The sequence below is a fragment of the Dermochelys coriacea genome, chromosome 7, assembly GCF_009764565.3.
Source record: "Dermochelys coriacea isolate rDerCor1 chromosome 7, rDerCor1.pri.v4, whole genome shotgun sequence".
NCBI lineage: Eukaryota > Metazoa > Chordata > Testudines > Dermochelyidae > Dermochelys > Dermochelys coriacea.
Genome location: NC_050074.1, coordinates 79121450 through 79143515, shown reverse-complemented (window position 1 = coordinate 79143515; position 22066 = coordinate 79121450). Strand labels below are relative to the sequence as shown.

Here is a 22066-nt window from a genome sequence, read left to right as displayed (position 1 = left end):
AACTGAAGAATTGCAGCCTAAATCCACAGTCTAGACAGAGAGAGTTGTGGGACTCCATCCTAAGAAAGATAATGGCTAGAGGCCTGATGCCTAGTGGGGTACCCTGAAGGAGGCCACAAAGGGGTCAGAGGTGCAGTTACCCTGAGAACTGTGACAAGGAGCATTTTGTTCAAGCTTAATATTAGACTATATCTTGTAAAAGGAATTTTTAAAAAATCATGAATTAAGTTAGTAGTCCCAATTCCTAATGCTTTTGGACACTGCTTTTTATTTCTGATTTATTTATTCCTTATTCTAGGTGGATTAAAAGATTTTTCCCCCCAAAAAAACCTTTAATGCCCAATCCATTAGACAATGTACCACCTAGTACCACTTTTCAAGTATATGAATGTAGTTGTAAGAGCCGTTTAATTAAAATTACCAAAACATATTACATAAAGATGGACTTGTACTTGTTTCTCCACAGTATGAAAAGTATTTGATACAGAATATCAATCAATAAACATGAAGATAAGATACTATACTTTTATCCTATATACACAGTAGTGTGTTTTGCCTAGGGTCACCCTTGTGTCTGTGCATTGCAATACAATCTGCATGCAGTGAATGAGGCAAAGGAGATGTATTTTTATCACTGATCAATAAGTAGACCCCAGCTTCAATCACTACACAATACCCAATCTTTGCAGTGAGGGACCCAAAATGAAGAACAGGCCCACATGAACACCCATTTACAATCTAAACTCTTTCACTAAGCATTACCTAATTATTTCCATGGAACTAATATAATATATGACAACCAAATGGACTACTGTAATGCACATGCACAGAGAAGAATTAGAGTTGCAATCCTAGTATTTAACGTTTCCCAATTTTAGTCATCTATTTTGCAGCTATATTTTTCAGTGTAGGTTTTGGATAGAACTTTTAAGTTTATTTTCAAGAGAACATAGAAAAAGCAGAAGTGTTTGGCAGAGAGGAAAGTAATGCTGTGTCCTATGAAAGCTGTGCACTCTGAGGCAAGGGCTCTTGTGGAGCACTGCCTCATTCAATGTGCATATAAAAGATGATTCAGAATGGCTCCATCAGGGCTCCTTCTTCCCATATATACCCTCCAAGATTGAAAATGTCAATCAACTTTGTTATGCAGATAGCAAATAAAACATTGGAAATCTTTTTTATTTTTGTTAAATGAATAGGTCTTGCAAATCCTTAATTACATTTTATGGAACACAGAGGATGAAACTGGAATAACTTTCATATACACTATTGGAGAGCAGTGACTTACTACACACGCTCACTGTGTGCAGCACAATAGATCCCTATCCTGATTGGGGCCTCTAAGCAGTGCTGCTAATGATCAATAATGAAGGAGCTACTGAAGAAACAATTCTATGGCAGACTATATAGCAGACCAATATTATTCTTCATATCATGATACAATGGAACCCAAAATGACAGTCAAAAAAGCCACTTCTAATTACTAGAATGTAAGGATCACAAAATGATGAGATATTTAATAGAAAAATATTTTTAAATAAATAATGCATTCTTCAGGATCAAGTCTTTTCTCTCTCTGCAGCTCAAATTTCCACAGGAACATTAGTTTACTACATGATGAAATACCCTTAAATCCCAATTCTCAACTACACACACACACACACACACACACACACACACACACACACACCTGTGACTTAGTTGATAATTAGTTAAACTCTCACTTTCCAGCCTGGTATTTCCCACTACACTGCCCAAAAAGCATAACACCCCTCTTCAGGTCTCAGACGCCATGATTTTGTAATGGTGGCCTGGCTAATTATTCAAAGGCAACAGGAAGCCTTGAACCAGCTCCAGGAGCTGGGCTCCCTGAGCATCGGCGGCTATGCTATTTTGCCAGTCTACACCTCTGACTCCTCCTGCTCCCTAGTTCTGGCTCTCTGACTCCCTGGTGCTTGGTCCATTGAACACTGCAGGGAGAATATACTGTAATTAACTCCCCCTCATGTGGAAAGTTGGAGAGGAAGAGGCAGCTGCAGGCAAATCCTGGCAGGCCAGGGCAACAAAGCAAAATTTTATCTGCAGCAAATTGATGTATTCCACAATAAAAGTGCTGCAGTGTGAAGTCCATGGCATCTTGAAAAATGCCAAATTCTGCAATTTCAGAATCCATGAGCTCCTGATTGAACTACCCCATTCATCTCACACAGCTACTGTTACAGACTCTCTACGGACACAGGCAAATATTGCTGAATCAGTTTACACTGCACGTTTTCAAGGCTATCTCCACATAAAGATTAAAATTCTCTTTTAAAGGAATAAAGATTTTTGAAGCACAATTCCACATGAAGGGGTTAATTACGCAGCTATGGAATCACTGAATACCTGGGACACCAAATATACTCACTAAATAAAAGATTAAAATACAAGCCTTGTATTTAGGGCTTCCTCACCATAGTGCACTGCTACACAAATTAATCCATGCTTGTGTTTTTGTTTTAATTAGTTTCTTAAAATGTTAAGACTGTGTTATACCTTTATGATTCAAAATCCAGGAAGAGAGGTGCAGGCAGAGCTTTGGGTTCAATATCACTATGGATATTCCCCGCACACAAGTCGACATGTAAGCCTCTCAAATGATATATTTAAAATATTTGACATGCTCTGACAAAAAGCATGTGGTCACTGCACATAGACTAACTTCACAAAAACCTGACCAAGGGCACCTCTAGACTAAGAAAATTGACTGTTTTAAGTTGCGTTAGCTAATGCAAGTTAACTAACAGTGGTTGAAACATCAATTAGCACCTACTGTAAACAAACAGGGACATTTACACACTTGTTAGCCGATAGTGGTTAACAGGGGGGGGGGGGGGTGCATGCCTCAATTTACCTTCATGTTGTTTACTTAAGATGGAAAAAGTAGCTGTGTGGTCTAAGCTCTTCCTTGGGGCAAAAGCAATAGTTTTGTCCAAGGCCTTGTTTTCAGGAAAATCTTTTCCCTGGGCTATACAGTGGAAAGAGTAAGTCTACCCCATTAGGCTGAGATTAGTACAGAACAGAAGGAGAGCTGCCTGTGATGTTGCAGCCCTATGTTCCCCTTATCTATGAAATGCTTTGGCTGCTGGAGTTCTTCACCAAAAGCAGCCCTACTGAAAGGTTAAGTGACCAATCTGGCCTTGAATGTCTGATCAGCCAACCACTGCTTCAGCCAAAGAAGCCTTTCCACTGTTATAAAGGCCATTATGGTTCTCAACACGGTCCTAATGATGCATGTAAAGTCTGACAAAGATGAAACTGCAGACTGATCATAGAAGCCTCTGAGACTGTTTTAACTGTTCAGCCCTCTCAAATGCAGCTGAGTATTCCTCTAGCAGGATAAAACGTTTAGATAGCCATATCAAAAGCTTGGCCAGATAATTCAAAATGATCTCCCTACATGACCTTGGGCAAGTCACTTATCTCTGTGCCTCAGTTTCCCCACCTATAAAATGGAATATTAATAATTTACGACCTCACATGATACTGTGAGGGTGAATACATTGAAAATTGTGAGGTGTTCAGATACTAGAGTGATGGAGCCGTAAGTACCGAAGATCTCTTTCAAAAGTAGACTCTACCTTTGTTGATTTGCCCTGAGGTAAACACCCCATTTAACAGAAATTTTTGTCCATGTAATTCTCCAGACTCCTTGAGGAAGGGTATTCTCATTTACCAACCAAGCGCAACTATCCTCGCATCGTCCTCTGGGGATCAACCTGGGTAGATGCTGGGAGGCAGATATACTAAATCCAACACAAGAAGTCCACCAAGGCAGAGATACAGGCAGGCTCAAGGCCATCTGTAACACCCTGGGTATAGATGTGGAAAACTACAGTGTGGGTTGTCCCAGTCGTAAAAGAATTTCTGGAATTGCAAACCTCCTCCTTCAATGTCAGCTGTTAAAAGGTATTGTTCTCTTATTTGTTGGAGGCAGGAACAGCTGACTTGGGCAAACTAGCAAGTCCTTTATATACTAGGAATGAAGTCTCCAGAAAGAACATATGTGCAATCTCCAAGTGCAAGCATGAAGGAATTACACCCAAGCTTTTGGAATGGCATAGGGCATTAAAGAGAGAATTTCGGCTATTAATATAGTTTAAGAGTTGCAGGGAGTTTGCTCTCCCTCTCCCTCCTCTTTACAATCACATTGATACTATGACTGTCATTTTTCCCAAGCAACTTATTTGCACTGGATTAATTGTACAAATATTCATGAGGATGCATAACAAAATTAAAAACAGAGTAAGTATCCTTCCATTCACAATTGAATGGCTTTGAAATCTAAACCTCATTGACGCTGAGGCAGAAATCATTTGTTACTTCAGAGAGAAAGGAATAGCTGGGTCTGAATGTAACTTCAAATTCTGTATCTTTGAATATTTCTGGCCAGCCAGAAGTAAATCATTGTGATGTAATCATGGCCGGCCAGCCAGATATTGGAGGGAGGGAAATGACCACAAAGCAGTCGTGTAATACTGCAGGTGGTCATTTTATCTTTTCAGAGTGCAAAGTGTGGCAAATTAAAATAGGAATGTTCTGCTCAAACAGCAATACTAACCTCCTTTTTAAAAAGAGTTCACATTCGTTAAAAACAGCTATTTTTGATATTCCCTCCCAGCCCCCAATTCCCACTCCGATATTTAGGGCATACTGCCATAGGAATATAATTTGTTTAAAATTGTTATGGCTTCATGCATGTAGCATTAATAACTTTAAATGATTAATACATGAGAACAAACAAACAAACCACCACCAATATGAAACAAATGTTCAGCAAACAAGCTCACCATGCACTTTTCTTTATAATTACAATGATCTTTTGAAGCACCACTCAGGCAGAAAAATCTCACTTTTAAAGAGTTAAGGAGTCCTAGAAAATAAAAGTTTGGATACTTTTTCCCAGTCTTGTTTAAAAATAAACCTTTACACAAAAGAATGTTTTCTTAATTATAATATTTTAAAAGGTGGACAGTTGTTTATACAAACTCTACAATAGTATGAATTACAGTATTCACCAATTTTATTTATATTATAAGTTACATTTAGGTAATAAAAGACATAAGGTGTGTTAGATGTTGGGATAGCAACAGGCTAGTTTTTTGCTGGGCTGACTGGCATCACACCAGAGACTGCTGAATCAATTTATCACATCTTAATGAATGATACAGGTAAATATTTAGGTTTATAGATCTAAATTTTAAATTTCAGACCAAGGAAAATGTTTTATAATTAAGAAACCAATGGAAACTTTAAAACACATTCTGTGCAGTGTCTGAACATCCCAAACAGTGCAACATGCACTAGTGTATGAAAACCAGAAAATGAAACTGCTTACAATGTTGTCAAGAGAAATACCAAAATCAGGGCAATCTGGGACATCCTATCTGACAGATGTCTTTAAATGGTAATGTGAAAATATTCCTTTTATGGAAGTCTGTTTAATTTTCTTCGTTGGATCCAAAAACCCAACAGTCAACATGTTTCTCCCAAACAATAGGTCAACTGTGTTGCCATTTTAAGATGTTTACATAATATTTCTATATATTACTTTTAGTGGCTTTTTTGGAGCTTTAAAAACTTTTCAATAACATTACTTTAAGCATTCTAATTTCACTTGTTTTCACTGGAAATTACGCCTGAAATTGTTTACCAAATCAGAATGTATGAATTCCTAATGCTATTTCCTGCATTTTTTTTTTTTTAAGTAAAAAAGTGCAGTTTACACTTCAAAGATTACACTATACTAGTCAGTTCAACCTCTTCAATCTTCTATGTTAACCAAAACACATCTTTCAAGCATACAGATTGTTTCTAGACTTATTTCACTAATTAAAAGTTGACAGCTTTCTTGGTTGCCTTCAGTTAGTGGCTTTTCAATCAAATATTTTGAGAAACCCCCTTCATTAATTTCAGTTAAGTGGCAGGTAACCATGAATATGTACAAGTTATTAAACTGACATTACATTTTATTCAGCTCTACCATTCAATATAAAAATGCTACTCAAAGCAAGAATATGCAAATCAGACAACTATGAGGCAAGCTTTCATGTAGTGCATTACTTTAAAAATTGGATCTGAAATTATGAACTAGGAATTAAATAGCACAAAACAGCTTTTATCTGGGGTAGTAGTATTTCATGCCTTATTTTGCAGATGCAGTTACCTCAACTTGATTGAAGAAAGACCGCAGAAAGAAGCCAGAAATCCTGTAAATAGTGTGATTACCAGCAAGAAAGTGCAACAAAGACAGAAAAAAAGAATGTTCATCTTTCACTAATAGCTTGAACATAACATTGTAGTCTATATTTTGATTTACCACACTCAACGGATATCCATGATCCAAAAATTTTACACACTACTCATTTTAAAAACTAACAGACATGGTATAAAAATGCTCACAAAATTGCAGTCCTTAAATTACATCCCCCTATTTTTAAACACGTTACTTTTAGAATGAATTCTTTGACTTAAGATGGGTAAATATCCAATACCACTTCACTTTTTTGTGCATAATATTTACTCTGAACAGTTTAGTGTAAATGAATTTACCTTTACAGCAGCAGTCACTGCAGCAGTAGCTGCCAAATTTAAACCCTGTCTCCCAAAATTCACCATAGTTTCATAACCTCGTTCTTTGGCTTGTACAATATACCCATCGATCTCCTAAAAAAAAAAAAACAAAACAAAAAAAAAAATACATATTTAAGTTTGCACACAAAATACCTGAAAGTCATGAAGTAATGTTACCCCATAGCATTATTTTATCAAAATTTTGATAGATGAAGATGAAATATAAATATATTTTGAACTTGTATTAAGTCTATTAGGCTATGTTTATACTACAGACCTTACAGTGGGACAGCTGTACCAATGCAGCTGCACCACTGTAAGATCTCTCATGTAGCCGCTCTATGCCGACAGGAGAGAGCTCTCCTGTCAACATAATTAAACCACCCTTAATGGGTGGCAGCAGTAGTTACATCAGTGGGAGAAATGCTGTGCACGCTACCACTTATGCCAGTGAAACTTATCATTGAGGGAGGTGTTTTTTCACGCCCCTGAGCAACATAAGTTTCGCTGGCATAAATGGTAGTGTAGACATGGCCTCAGGTAATATATTAACGTTTTAAGCACAAAAAAAGGATTTAATTCTTGCATTTAATGCCAAACTTTGAAAATAATAATTTCTTACCCGTTCCTTTGAAGAAAGGAGAGGATGGAGAAACCTCCTATACATTAAACTTGCCCCTCTAGTATATGGAGAGAGCAGCCAAATAACAAAAGCGATCTTCAACTCATAATACAATGGAAGCCTGCAGATAAAAAGTTATGCAAGTACTCTGATAAGAAGGTAGATATTAATTCACTACCAAAAACAAAGCCTTGTAAAAAAAAGTGTAACAAGTTTGTTTTTTTTGCAACAAAATGTTACACTATCTTTTCATCTAAGATTCTTAACATCTATATTGATTTAAAATTAACTATTTAAGAGTATTATCTGTTTCGTTGACTTTTATTTGGTTTTCATTTAATGTAATACCATCAAAAGCAGAAAGGGTAAGAGATTTAAAAATCTTTCCATGTTTTCTTGCATTATACTATTTTATTTATGACACCAGATTTTTTTTGCATGACTTTTACAACTCCATTCTCCTCTCTTGTGCTTTACTGCATGGGTAGCATTTTTCTATCCCCACTCTGTAAGGAATTAAAAGGCACCGCAAATTTAGAAATGGGGGACATTATTCATTATGCAAGTTCCTTACAGCAGTTTTTGGAAATGTCACCTATAAATACTAGTTAGTAATTGTATCATCATCTCTACATTAAATCATCAGAAAAAAAAAATTATACCATCTCCCATGTTCCATATTATGCAAAATCTTACCAAGAGATCATTAGGTCTGCTACTGTTTCAGTAACTGTATAAAGAGCAAACACAATCCAGTACATCATCCATCGAACCTGAGAATGAAAAGACATTATCTTTAATAGAAAAGTTTTAATTTATATTTCCACTTCTACAATGAAAAACGTTTAATTGCTGCTACAACACAAGAAATTGAGCAGCGTTTTTCCCTTGCTCATATTGAGTGACTTTTTTTTTTTAATTTTTAAAAACACCACACACACACACACACACACACCCAAATTACCAAATCACAAGAACAAATAGGTTTTGTTTTGCTTTGTTTTGCTGTTGTTCTGAGAAGATGGTCTGGAGGCAACTGTCTAAAGCTGCTGGTATCTTCAGCAGTGTGATCCCACTCAACCTGTCTTGACTGACACATCTGGTTCTGCTTCCAACTAGCTGCAAATAGGGGGGGAAAAACCATTGTATAATTAAGCTGTGGATCTCCTCTACAAAATGGTCATCAAGTGGAAACTCCTACTGTGTCTGCTGTCCACCACCAAAAACAGGGAATCAGACTTGAAAACCAATCATTTAGATGCTCTTTTCAAAAAGCAAATCTTTACTGAACAAGAGAGTCCCAAAAAGCCTAAACTAAAAACTTCTCCTCACTATGTGCAGCTAAAAACGATTAAATGTTCATTTTCCATCATGGTTCTACAAAATAGCTTCTTCCCCACAAGGCTGTAGGTGGAAGAGAATTCCCATTATGCTGGATATGACAATATGAAATTAGGTTGGTAAACTGGTGAAGGACATGAGTCTCTAATGCAGGGGTGGCCAGCCAGCAGCTCCGGAGCCGCATGTGGCTCTTCAAAAGATAATATGCCGCTCCTGCCAGGAACCAACTCTGGGGGGGAAAATGGTGGGTGCTCAGCATCCACCAGCTCCCCTATCAGCCCCCTGCCCTTCCCCCAGCACCTCCCGCCTGCAGACACATGCCCCCAGTCAGCACCTGCCCCTCCCTCATGCCATGATCAGCTGTTTTACAGTGTTGAGGCAGCTCTGGGAGGAAGGCTCAAGGACACAGTGCCCAACCCTCCCCCCCCACGATCAGCTGTTTTGCAGCATTGGAGGCGTCTCGGAGGGAGAGGGGCTGGGTGCTGCACCCTTGCTCTTCCCCTCCCCCCCCCCCCAGAACAGCATCAAAGCCATGAAACAGCTGATCCTGGCTGGGGGAAGGACGAGTGAGGTCTTCAGTCCCCGTGCCTGCAGCATGCTGCAAATCAGCTGTTTCATAACAGCAGGAGGCTCTCGAAGGGGAAGGGGGAGGAGCAAGGACACAGCTCACTGGGGGAGGGGGCAGAATGGGGCAGGAAGAGGCAGGTGGGGATGTGGACTTGGTGAAAGGCCAGCAATCCCTGGCCAGAGCCTGTGTCTCCTTGAATCAAGTACACAGCGACTAGCTGGTGTGGAAATATTTAATCAAAATGTCTCTTGCCTTCCATTGTTAAATAGTGTAAGAGCAAACAGAAAAAGAAAATACAGATAAAAAAATTAAGGCTTCCAACAGGTGGGAGAATAAAGTACTTTTTTGTTGAATGTAATAAGGTCATGTGTCTTCTTTGCCAGACATGTATCTCTCAGTTCAATTCTTCAAACTTGCAGCGTCATTCCGCTTCTAGCCATGCATATATGGATCAAGAATTCCCACAAGGTTCTGAACGCTGCACTTTAAACTGAAAACTTGGGAGGGGGAGGGAAGAGACACCCACCACGCAGATGTAGAAGCCCAGTTCCTCTTCAGATTTGCCACCCAATCACAGACTGTAACATTAGCCTCCTATTATGTGTCCTGGCACATAACCCATACAAAAAAGCCCTACTCTGAAAGTGAGTTTATAAAAATGTGCTTCACTGATGTGATTTCAATCCTGTCACCAAAGAAAGAGAATCTACAGAAGAAAGTTTCTGGCCTGCAGCTTTCAAGCCACACAATAGAAAGGAGAATCTCCAACCTGAACAGCAACATCGAATCACAACTGCAATTGCAACTTCAGCAGTGAGAGTATTTGAGCATCTCTTTGGATGAGTCATGCGATGTACAAGATAAACCTCAATTACTGGTATTTGTCCAGACTGCGTCTGACAACTGTGTTGTAAGGGAAGAACTCAATATCATGGCACTGAAGGACACCACTTCCCTTTACAGAAGCTCATGCCATCAAAGGATGGCAATAGCACCCCATAATCCAAAGCTCCTATTAAAGGAGAGCATTATCCACTGCTATGCGCGAGAAAAGAACAAAGCCACTGAATAGCTACCCCATCCACTATCACCAAGATCTGCAGGTGAGTCAACAGAACCTTATGATTAAAAGTACTGAAGGTATCAGATAATTCCAATATCAGCAAAGACACATTGGTCAATACAACCAACGCAGTCTGTGACAAAACCATATCTGTACTAAGGCTGACAATGACCAAAAGAGACCTGAGGCATCTCGATAAAGAGAGTTCTCACTACAACCTCTCTCAAAAATATAAGATGTGATATGTTACTGGCCACAGTCAATATCAAACAATTGTTTCATGAACAAAAGGCTATACCACTGCTTCCTTCAAGGCAGTAGTCTTTAACTTTAAGACGTTTATGATCTGCATCAACAATAGATGAGGAACTTTACCAGCCAAGGCAGACATGGGTTTAGGGCAGTTTGTAAAACAAATTTCTCTCAACATTTCAAATCTCTCAGTAAGTGACAATTCCTCAACTAAAAGACTTTATATACCTTCGTCCTCCCCCACACCACAACCTGCACTTGCCTAAGTAAGTTATGGCAGCTTAGAGTCAGCAGAATCCAGAACTCCCCACAATATTAACACCTGTTGAATTAACAGAGGTGGGCAAACTACGGCCACATCCGGCCCGTGGGACCACCCTGCCTGGCCCCTGAGCTCCTGGCTGAGGAGGCTAACCCCCGCAGCCATGCAGGCAGCACAGCTTGCGCCCACCCACCTCACAGGCTTTCCAATAAGCCTGTCCTGCTGCTCGGAGTGGCATGGTAAGGGGGCAGGGGAGGAGGGTATTGGATAAGGAGCAGGAGGTCCCGGGGAGCAGTTGGGGGCAGTTGGATGGGGCAGAGGCAGGGAGGAAAGTCAGCAAACAGGGACCGGGGGCAGGGGGGTTGGATAGGGGGTGCAGTCCTGGGAGGGCGAGGATAGGGACCGGGGGCGTTTGATAGCGTGTGGCATCCTGAGGGGGCAGTTAGGGACGGGGGTCCTGGGAGAGGGCGGTCAGGGGACAAGGAGTGTGTGTGTGTAGGGGAAATGGATGGGTCGGGGGTTCCAGGGGGCCTGTTAGGGGCCGGGGTTGTGGATAGGGGTCAGGGCAGTCAGAGGACAAGGAGGGTTGGATAGGAGGTGGGTTCCTGGGGCGGTGGTTAGGGCCAGGCTGTTTGTAGAGGCACAATCTTCCCTACCTGGCCCTCCATACCATTTCACAACCCCAGTATGGCCCTCGGGCCAAAAAAAAGTTTGCCCACTCCTGAATTAACAGGTTTATCTTCGTAAACAGGCAAGCAAAAACAGGTCGGACAAGGACTGTGCTAATCCAAAATTATTAATGTCTGCTTGAAGGACCATCTTTTTCTCAAAGTAGTTGAGTAAGAAAATCTACATTTTGTGAAACAGAATGACTTCAAGAAACTATGATATAAATAACAGGGATCAAAAAAAGGTTAAAGACAGAGACTGACTGGCATAGATATGACACTTCAGTCACTATGATGCTGACTAGCACATGAGACAGTTCTGATGTCCCATTCTCCAGAACAGCTACTACTACAAAAAATAAGAAGTTTGTAGATTTGCTAAAGTAGCCATACTCTAAAAACCAAGTCCCTATTCATATATCTAGAGGCCTGCTTCTAGAATAGCCAATCAGACATCATTCTGAAGGACAGTATATTACCAATAAGATCTGATAAGCATGTGCAACCAAAACCTATTTGTTCACTATTGTGCTCCATATTGCTCATGTCAGGTGTAGACTTCACTGACCATTTCATTAAAAATCACAGCTCTAAATTTTATTACTTTGGTGGACTTTTTGAAACCCAATTTATTCCCAGTAAGTAAAGGAACGACAAGGGATTTGGTTATGTGATGGAAGCCAGATACATAATCTCCAGACATACGAATTCTCTCCTCTGCAATAAAACCTCATTTTCAGTACAGAATGCTGTCTACCAATGCCAGTTAACAAGTCACTCTTAAAATTGTACATAACTATACTTAATTTTTAGGCTTATGCTGTAGTATTAAGCCAAACATCCTAATTTGTGGAAGACATTCTGCAAGTTGTCAGTAAAGGTAATACATATCTATAGCACTGCTTGCCACAAGCAAAGAGTGGCCTGCTCTTAAGTACGGTAGATGAATGAAAATATTATTTTTACTACCAAGATTATGTAGATATAGCTGTGAGTAAAGTTAAGCACATACATGTTTGTAGCTTGAGGGGCTAAAATTTTATTTTTATTAAAAATTTCAGAGGAATAAAAGTTTGTCACTTCTAAACAAAACTCCTTCCGTGTTAACAAAACAACATTTAGACTTTGAATACATGAAAGCTATTCTAAACATTTCACACACACACACACACACACACACACACACACACCCCTGAAGTGTTCAGAAATAGAGTCCTAAACCCATGCTGAAGTGTTCAAATATGGATTTTTCCTACATGACATCAATGATTCAGGTGTCAAAAAAGTCAATCTGAAGTGATAATTTAGTAAGTTTCATGCTTCAAATGCTCATCTGCAATGAAAAAAAGACAAGTATGGGGGGGCCTCATTAGCATCCTTACTGTGGTAACACCACAAACTCAAAGGCAGTTGATAAGCAAATACCTCATTCTATGTTTGCAACTACCACCACCTTTATATTGTACTTCCACAAAATAGGAAAGCCAAAATGCTTCAGCCAGATTTATATTTTATCAGGGTTTGTAGTTCGAATTTAGGCTCCAGAATGACTTCAAATGACTTAGGAGCACAAATTTCGGTACTATTGTGAATACTTTGGCTTGTGTGTAAACAAAAAATGCATATACACCACATTTCTAGTTTAAGGCTTTAATCTAAAATAGAAGCAAAAGTTCTCAAATTACCTTTATGATCTTTTGACATGATTTTAACCTTTTTCATTTTAAATCAAGTGACTTAAATTATATTGATATAAATTGTTCTACTCTGCTACAAAGCAATATTTCCATTTCATGAAATATTTGTGGATCTAAATTAACTAAATGGGAAGTAGTATAGATACATAATACCTCACTCCAATAGCAGTATTTTCATTAAATATTTTATGCATTGAACATTAAAGAAAGAAACGCTAACTGGACTTTGCCATAAAAACACTAAAATAAAAAATGGAATTCAATATTATTTGGCATTACTTAACTATCATTTCAATTGTCCTTGTCACGTAGCTGAATCAATCTAAAAAGCTATGATACTCTTTTAATATGCAAAGCCTAAAAAAACCAAATACTTTATTAAAGCTGTACTGAATCACAAAGTGATTTATTAAGTATTCACAAATCTAATCGGTCTGAAAGGACCTTCATTAGTAATTTAGATCCAGGTATGTAATCACCATTCATCTAAGTGACCTGCATAAAGTAAAGCAAAGCTAAGCACACTTCAATAATTGCTGGAAGAATGCATTTATTCAAAATCCTTTGAGTTTTACAACCATCCATTTTATCTTTGAATGGTACTGGAGTAAAGCCAAATGCAGCTTCATATTTGGAATCTAATTATCAGAAAAAACCTAAGTGAAAAACTTTAAACAAACAGCTACTATACTTTACAATTGGTTCTCTCTCCATTTTAACATTGGACAATTAGTTTAAGCAAAGACCGCAACATTAAATTAAATCACGGCTTTGTTAGAATAGCAAAATAAATCTTGCAACTGCTCCCCTGACTTCAGTCAATCAGGAAAGCTCAAAAATCAAACCCAAGCATTCAGAAGAAAAAAGTCAGCAGTTCTCAATTTAGGTAATATCTTAGAATACAGAAGAATCTAGAAGCCTTGCTCCCCTCCTGATTACAACTGTATATCATCCCTCTGGTAATTACAAAAATTGCTTACATGGAAGAGTAGTAAGAAAAAAACCTATGTATTTTTAGATGTTTAATTGCAGCATAGTTAATTACACTGTCTAGTCCAGCATGGCATTTTATTTCCCCTCTTATCTGTTCTGTCCCCTCCTATGCTACCTGAACCCCCCTTTGTCTTGTACTGCCTAGTCCTCTTCTCCCTGTACATTTGCTTTCTCTCCTGGACATGCCACCTAGACAGCCTCTTGATTCTCTTCTCCCCTTGCTCTCTCGGGTAAAGTGTCCCACTGCTTCAATCCCATCTCCACAGCTCTCCTACATATTCCTCTGCAGGTGGCTGGAAGCTGCACTCTCATTATTGGCTCTGTCTCAGAATGGCAGCTTCCATTTTCCTCTCTACTTAGGTGGCAGCAGACCCTACTCAGAGACTTTTAGGCTGGCTCCTCTTCCTCATTTTTAGTAACTAAGAGACTTCCAGGCTCCTCTTCCAAATGTAAGAAAGGGTCAGGACACCATGTGGCCAGCCATATACAGAGCATCTGTGATAAATGAAGTGGGGGGAGGGTAGCTCCCTTTTATGAACGCCTTGCCAGCAGCTATAAAATCCCTCTTAGTAGCAGTCTCTAACTGCTCTACATGTAAAGGGTTAAAAAGTCTTACTGCTATGCACAGATAAAAGAAATGAGTGGACAGCTGGCCAAAAGAGCCAATGGGAAGGCTAGAACTTTTTAAAATTGAACAAAGACTCCCCTTTTGTCTGTCTGTTCTCTGGGGGAGAGGCGGACAAAGCAACAGGTATGCTGTGAGAAGCTTGGGCCAAGTATGGGGGGGAGGGAGGGGGAGAAGAGACAATATCATACCTAGAAACTACTCATTTAAAACCCCAGATATGTTCTTAGATCAGGAAAGGTCTAGGAAGACGTGATTAGGTTTATCCCTTTTATTTCTTTATGGCTTGTGGATTCCTCTGTGCAAACCCAAGTGCTTTTGTTTTGCTTGTAGCCTTTAAGATGGATCTCAAGGAAAATATTCTTGATGCTTAGACCTTGTAGTTGGTCTTTTTTTTTAAAAAAAAATAAAATCTAGCAATAGCCTGAGTTCCCAGATGTATTTTCTTCTCTCTTTTTTTTTTTTAAAATAAAAATTTACCTTTTTTAAGAACAGAATTGGATGTGTGGGTCTCAAGAGGTTTGTGCACATGTTTAATTAGCTGGTGGAAACTGCTGATTCCCCTCCCCCTTCTCAGTTCTTCCCTTCCTGGGGAAGGGCGGGGTGGGGCTTGAGGGTACCCCACAGAAAAGAATTCTGAAGTGTGCCTTCCTGGGCTCTCAGAGGGGTTCTGCACTTGTGTGGTGGCAGCATCTACCAATCCAAGGTCAGAGAAAAGCTGTTACCTTGGGAATTTAATACAAGCCTGGAGTGGCCAGTATTCATTTTTAAAATCCTTGCGGGCCCCCACCTTCTGCACTCAAAGTGCCAGAGTGGGGAATTAGCCTTGATTTACCTAAAGATTAATTTATTTAACCATGGGTTTCAGAGTAGCAGCCGTGTTAGTCTGTATTCGCAAAAAGAAAAGGAGTACTTGTGGCACCTTAGAGACTAACAAAATTATTTGAGCCTAAGCTTTCGTGAGCTACAGCTCACTTCATCGGATGCATTTAGTGGAAAATACAGAGGGGAGATTTACACACACACACACACAGAACATGAAACAATGGATTTTTTATCATACACACTGTAAGGAGAGTGATCACTTAAGATGAGCCATAACCAGCAGCAGGGGGGGGGGGGGGGGGAAAGGAGGAAAACCTTTCATGGTGACAAGCAAGGTAGGCTATTTCCAGCAGTTAACAAGAATATCTGAGGAAGAGTGGGGGTTGGGGTGGGGGGGAGAAATACCATAGGGAAATAGTTTTACTTTGTGTAATGACTCATCCATTCCCAGTCTCTATTCAAGCCTAAATTAATTGTATCCAGTTTGCAAATTAATTCCAATTCAGCAGTCTGTACACACCATTAAGTTTCACTCAAAAATTCAAAATATACTACCTATTTATTTCAAATGGAAGACTGTTCCTTTTCAGCATGCCCACTGCCATACTCTACAAATTTTAATTAAAAAGATAATTTTCACCTCCATTGTAGAGCTAGCCATCAGATGGTCAATCAACATGGAGCTCTAGTTATCTTAACTCTGCAGAAAACTGGCACGCAAGAATCCTAAGGTAGGTCTATCCTACCCGCTGCATCAGTTGGTAGGATTGATATATTGGGGGGTCGATTTATCGCGTCTAGTCTAGACGCGATAATTGATCCCGAGCGCTCTCCTGTCGACTCCAGAACTCCAGCGCCGTGAAAGGCGCAAGTGGAGTCGACAGGGGAGCGGCGGTAGTCGACTCACCATCATGAAGAGACCGTGGTAAGTCAATTTGGGTAGGTCAACTTCAGCTACGCTATTCTTGTAGCTTAAATTGCATACCTTACATTGATTCCTCCCCTCCCCCCCATGTAGACCAGGGCCTAGGAGCTGCAATAGAGGGAAACCACACCTCATTACACCGTAGCTATGTGTTTCCTTAATGCCTAACTAGTTCCCCTTACATGCAGTCAGTATTAAAGGAATACTGCCAAATCGCATTTTATGCCTGAAAGTTTTTTACCTACTGTTTACAAGATTACACAACTTCAAAATTAGGATATCACTTTTGTCTAGTCAGCTTCACTGTTTCCCCTGGGTAGTCAATGTCACGTATTTGGAGAGTCACAGATCAGCAATGGGAAAAAATGCTTAAAGAGGGAAATGTGGTTTTCAAGCCACAAAAACTGTCCAGGGAAAACAAGATCAGGTTTAAATTAGGGCTGTCAAGCAATTAAAAAAATGAATCATGATTAATCACCACTGTTTAAAGAAACAGTATTTTATTATTTAATATTTTCAGATGTTTTCTACATTTTAAAATGCATTGATTTCAATTACAACATAGAACACAAAATGTACAGTGCTCACTATGTTTTTATTACAAATATTTGTGCTGTAAAAAAACAAAAGAAATAGAATTTTTAAATTCACTTCATACAGAACTATAATGCAACCTCTATCATGAAAGTTGAACTTACAAATGTAGATTATGTACAAAAAATAACTGCATTCAAAAATAAAACAACGTAAAACTTTAGAACCTACAAGTCCATTCAGTCCTACTTCTTGTTCAGCCAGTCACTCAGACAAACAAGTCTCTTTACGGCTGCAGGAGAGAATGCTTTGCGTTCTGTAGTTTCTGCATCAGACTGTTGCTCTTTTAAAACTTCTGAAAGCATGCTCAACACCTCATCCCTCTCTGATTTTGAAAAGCACATCAGATTCTTAAACCTTCGGTCGAGTGCTGAAGCTATCTTTACAAATCTCACATTGGTACCTTCTTTGTGTTTTGTCAAATCTGCAGTGAAAGTGTTCTTAAAACGAGTATGTGCTGGGTCATCATCTGAGACTCCTATAATACGAAATACATGGAAGAATGCAGGAGAAACAGAGCAGAAGACAAACTATTCTCCCTCAAGGAGTTCAGTCAAAATTTAATTAATGCATTTTTCTTTTTTAAAAAAGTGTCATCAGCATGGAAGCAAGTCCTCTGGATTGGTGGCTGAAGCATGAAGGGGGATACGAATGTATAGAATATCTGGCAATACTAGCTACAAAAGTCCCATGCAAACGCCTGTTCTCACTTTCAGATGACACTGTAAATAAGAAGCGGGCAGCATTATCTTCCATAAATGTAAACTAACTTGTTGGTCTTAGCGATTGGCTGAATAAGTAGGACCGAGTGGACTTCTAGGCTCTAAAGCAGGGGTAGACAACCTATGGCACACATGCCAAAGGCAGCACGCGAGCTGATTTTCAGTGGCACTCCACTGCCCGAGTCCTGGCCACCAATCTGGGGGGCTCTGAATTTTAATTTAATTTAATTTTAAATCATAGAATCTCAGGGTTAAAAGGGACCTCAGGAGGTCATCTACTCCAACCCTCTGCTCAAAGCAGGACCAATCCCCAATTTTTGCCCCAGATCCCTAAGTGGCTCCCTCAAGGATTGAACTCACAACCCTGGGTTTAGCAGGCCAATGCTCAAACCACTGAGCTATCCCTCCCCCTTCATTAAGAAATGAAGCTTGTTAAACATTTTAAAAACCTTATTTACTTTACATACAACAATAGTTTAGTTATATATTATAGACTTACAGAAAGAGACCTTCTAAAAACGTTAAAATGTATTACTGGCACACAAAACCTTAAATTAGAGTGAATAAGTGAAGACTCAGCACACCACTTCTGAAAGGTTGCCGACCCCTGATCTAAAGTTTTACATGCTTTTATTTTTGAGTGTAGTTATGTAACAAAAACAAAATCTACATTTGTAAGTTGCACTTCCATGATAAAGAGGTTGCATTACAGTACTTGTATGAGGTGAATTCAAACACAATTTCTTTTATCATTTTAACAGTGCAAATATTTGTAATAAAAATATAAAATGAGCACTGTAAACTCTGTATTCTGTGTTGTAATTTAAATCAATATATTTGAAAATGTAGAAAAACCAACCAAAAATATTTAATAAATTTCAATTGGTAGTCTATTGTTTAACAATGCGATTAAAACTGCAATTAATCATGATAAATTTTTTGGAGTTAATCGTGTGAGTTACCTGTGATTAATCAATAGCCCTAATTTAAACATTAAAAATTCTTTAAAAAACTGAAGTTTGAAGTTGGTGTCACTTTAACATATACTACTTTGAAACATGGACTAAAGCATCATTGGGCTATTTTCATAGAATCATAGAAATTTGAACTAGAAGGGGCCTCAATAAGTCATCTAGGCTGGTCCCCTGCACTGAGGAAGGATTAAGTATTACCTAGACTATCCCTGACAGGTATTGGTCTAATCTCTTCTTAAAAAACTTCTAATGACAGAGGTCCCACTACTTGCCTAGGTAATTTGTTCCATTGCTTATCTGCCCTTACAGTAAAGTTAAGCATTAAGAAAAAGCTTCCTAAATCTCCCGTGCTTCAATTTAAGTCCATTACTTCTCATCCTGTCCTCAGTGGATATCACCCTCTTCTTTATAACAACCTTTCACACACTTGAAGACTTATGTCCCCCCTCAATCTCTCTTCTCCAGAGTAAACAAACTCAAGTTTTTAATCTTTATCATGGATCATGTTTTCTAGACCTTTAATCATTTTAACTGCTCTTTTCTGGACTTCTTCCAGTATGTTCCACTCCTTTCCACAGGTGTGGTGCCCAGAACTGGATACAATAGTCCAGCTAAGGCCTTATCCATGCTGAGCAGAATAACTAGTTAGTGAAATACAAGTATACAACTCTCAACCAATTTGGCGTTTGTGCTCTACTTCTTAACAATGTGTCCTGAGGTTGCTAGTCACGCTCTGGAGCCAGCGTGAGATAGCTTGACAGAGAATATCTGCACCTTGGATGGTATTATTCCTAGGGATGTAAAAGTTTAAACTGTTAACCAATAAGCTTAATGCTTATCAGTTTCAGTTCTGCTGTCGCCCCGCGCCTGGGGTGGCAGGCAACAGGGCCCCATGTAAAATGTGGGTGTGCTGCAGCACCTACCACATCCTTAGTTCCCTGGTTAAAATGTTTAACCGACAGAATTTTAATAGGTTACATGGTTAGGTGTTTTATATGCTATTTACATTCCTAGTGGTTCCACCTTTCATTTTCTGAGTTCATAGGTGATGGAATCTTAAGACTCCCTAATGCTACTTGATTAGCTAGCTGCAATGCCTCACACACCCTCTGTCCATTCAAGACCAGAAAGATGCAATTATTTCTTTGCATGCAGACCTTGCTATTGTCATTCATGCCTTTGTCACTATGGGTTTGTCTACACTACCTGCTGGATAGCGATCCATCAAGCGATGGTCGATCAATCACGTCTAGCATAGATGCGATATCGACCGCTGAGCCCTCTCCCGTTGACTCCAGTACTCCACCAGAACGAGGAGTGCAAGCCGAGTCAACGGGAGAGCGTCAGCTGTAGACTTACCGCAGTGAAGACACCACGGAAAGTAGATTGAGTACATCAACTTCAGCAACGCTATTCACGTAGTTGCAGTTGTGTATCTTAGATAGACCCCACGCGGTAGCGTAGACAAGTCCTGAGACTGGACTAATGCAGTGTAATGTTAAATCCACGACCTATGATCTGCATTGCCTGCTGTCCGGTTTCTGGGTGGAACATAAGGTGTTGGTTTCGAAGTGCTAGTTGGCCTAGAAACTGCCAGAGACACCATTGATTATTTGTTGCAAACCCCAGCTATAATTTTGGGAAAAGGGAGACTTCATGCTCTAATGGCCAGGAAAAATAAAACTATGTGGACTAAAGAAACTAATAACTGGCATTACTATACATGTTTTCTTAACTATTAAGGACACCTAAAATTATTGGTAGGAGACCTTCTTATATTTTATGCATAATACAAATAGTAATATTTCTGCGGGGTTAATGAAAGCATTTGATATTTGCAACCCCTTGGTCTTCACAAAGTTTTCACAGCACAGACAGTTGTGGAGCAAAAACAGTTATGTTGACATAAAATGGAGTAGAAATCTGCTCAGTCTTGACTATTTTGTTTCAGAAGTGCTAACATTAGAGAAAAGCTATAAAAACCTCATGGAAGTCAGAAGACATGACATGACTGACTATACCAAACAGAAACATTTGTTGAGTAAGGTGGTAAAGCATGATTCTACTTGAAAACTTAAATAGCACCAACCTCTCCAAACAATACTTAATGTTTCATTAAGGCAGCATAGTTAAGATCACAAAGGCTATATCTACACTACTGCCAGATCAACACTCCTGCAATCGATGCACTAGGGGTCGATTTAGCGGGTCTAGTGAAGACCCACCAAATTGACTGCAGATCGCTCTCTGGTCAACCCCGGTACTTAACCACGAACGAGAAGAGTAAGGTGAGTTGACGGGAGAGTGTCACCTGTCAACCCAGCGCAGCGTAGACACCACAGTAAGTTGACCTAAGCTACGTCAACTTCAGCTACGCCATTCATGTAGCTGGAGTACTGCAACTTAGATCGACTTACTGCAGTTGTGTAGACATAGCCTTAGTCAGGAAACTCAAACTAAACATCTTACAACATCAGTCCACAATCCTGTAAACACTTATGCACATAAATAACTTTACACACAACTACACCTAATAAAGTCAATGAGACTACTCAGAAACACAGTCATATAACTAAGTTGGCAAAATCAGGGACCTAGCTTGACCATGGTACATATTATTGGAACATATTTTATGTTGTTCTTCATATACCATAATTATGTGTGTTATGCTGTGTGATTTATATGGAAACCTTAACTTCATTTCTAAATTAGCTAAGCATTCATAAGCATATATAATGATGTTACAGTCATAATTTTTGTACCTAATATTTATGAAGATATATTAAAGTCGTGTCACGCTTTCATGTGACCAATATGTTACACTGAATAACTTGGTGAAATTTATTTCTGCTAAGTTTCAATTGAAGCATTATGTTTCATTGGACAAACAAGACAGAAGTGGGACTTACATATTCCTTCACATTTTTTGTCTTCACAGCTTTGTAAGAATAATAAGCAGGGTACAACATCCCAAACACCAGCCTATGGAAAAATAAACAGTTTTTAAAATCTGACAAACTGTATATAAAACAAAGCAATAATCTCAGATATACAATTAAAAGGGTGAACAACCTAGCAACAGCACTCTAACAGCTTAAAAAAAAGATTTTACAGCAGTTTGAAGGAAGCTTTGGGCAATGTATAATGGCCTTGCTTTAACTCAGGGATGGCTAAAATGACCCTGTAGAGACTTATCTATTTCTTAGGACCTGTCTCTTTAACAGAGGACGGTAATATTGCCAATTAAAGAAAGTGCACTAGTAGCAATGGTACTTTCAGCAATGGTTTCAGGTGTCATTCTACCACATATCCACATGTAGCTC

At 39.2% G+C, this 22066-nt stretch overlaps 1 protein-coding gene across 4 annotated transcripts in view; it reads right to left on the bottom strand.

The window, feature by feature from the left end:
• REEP3 (receptor accessory protein 3) overlaps positions 1-22066 on the bottom strand; it is a 65351-nt gene that overhangs the window by 13489 nt on the left and 29796 nt on the right. For all 4 annotated transcript variants that reach the window (XM_038410249.2, XM_043518581.1, XM_043518582.1 and 1 more), the window contains 4 exons: positions 21653-21725; positions 7931-8007; positions 7235-7355; positions 6592-6705 (listed from right to left, as the gene is read on the bottom strand). In XM_038410249.2, the coding sequence (XP_038266177.1) occupies positions 6592-6705; positions 7235-7355; positions 7931-8007; positions 21653-21725 (385 nt within the window). The remainder of the gene's footprint in view (positions 1-6591; positions 6706-7234; positions 7356-7930; positions 8008-21652; positions 21726-22066) is intronic.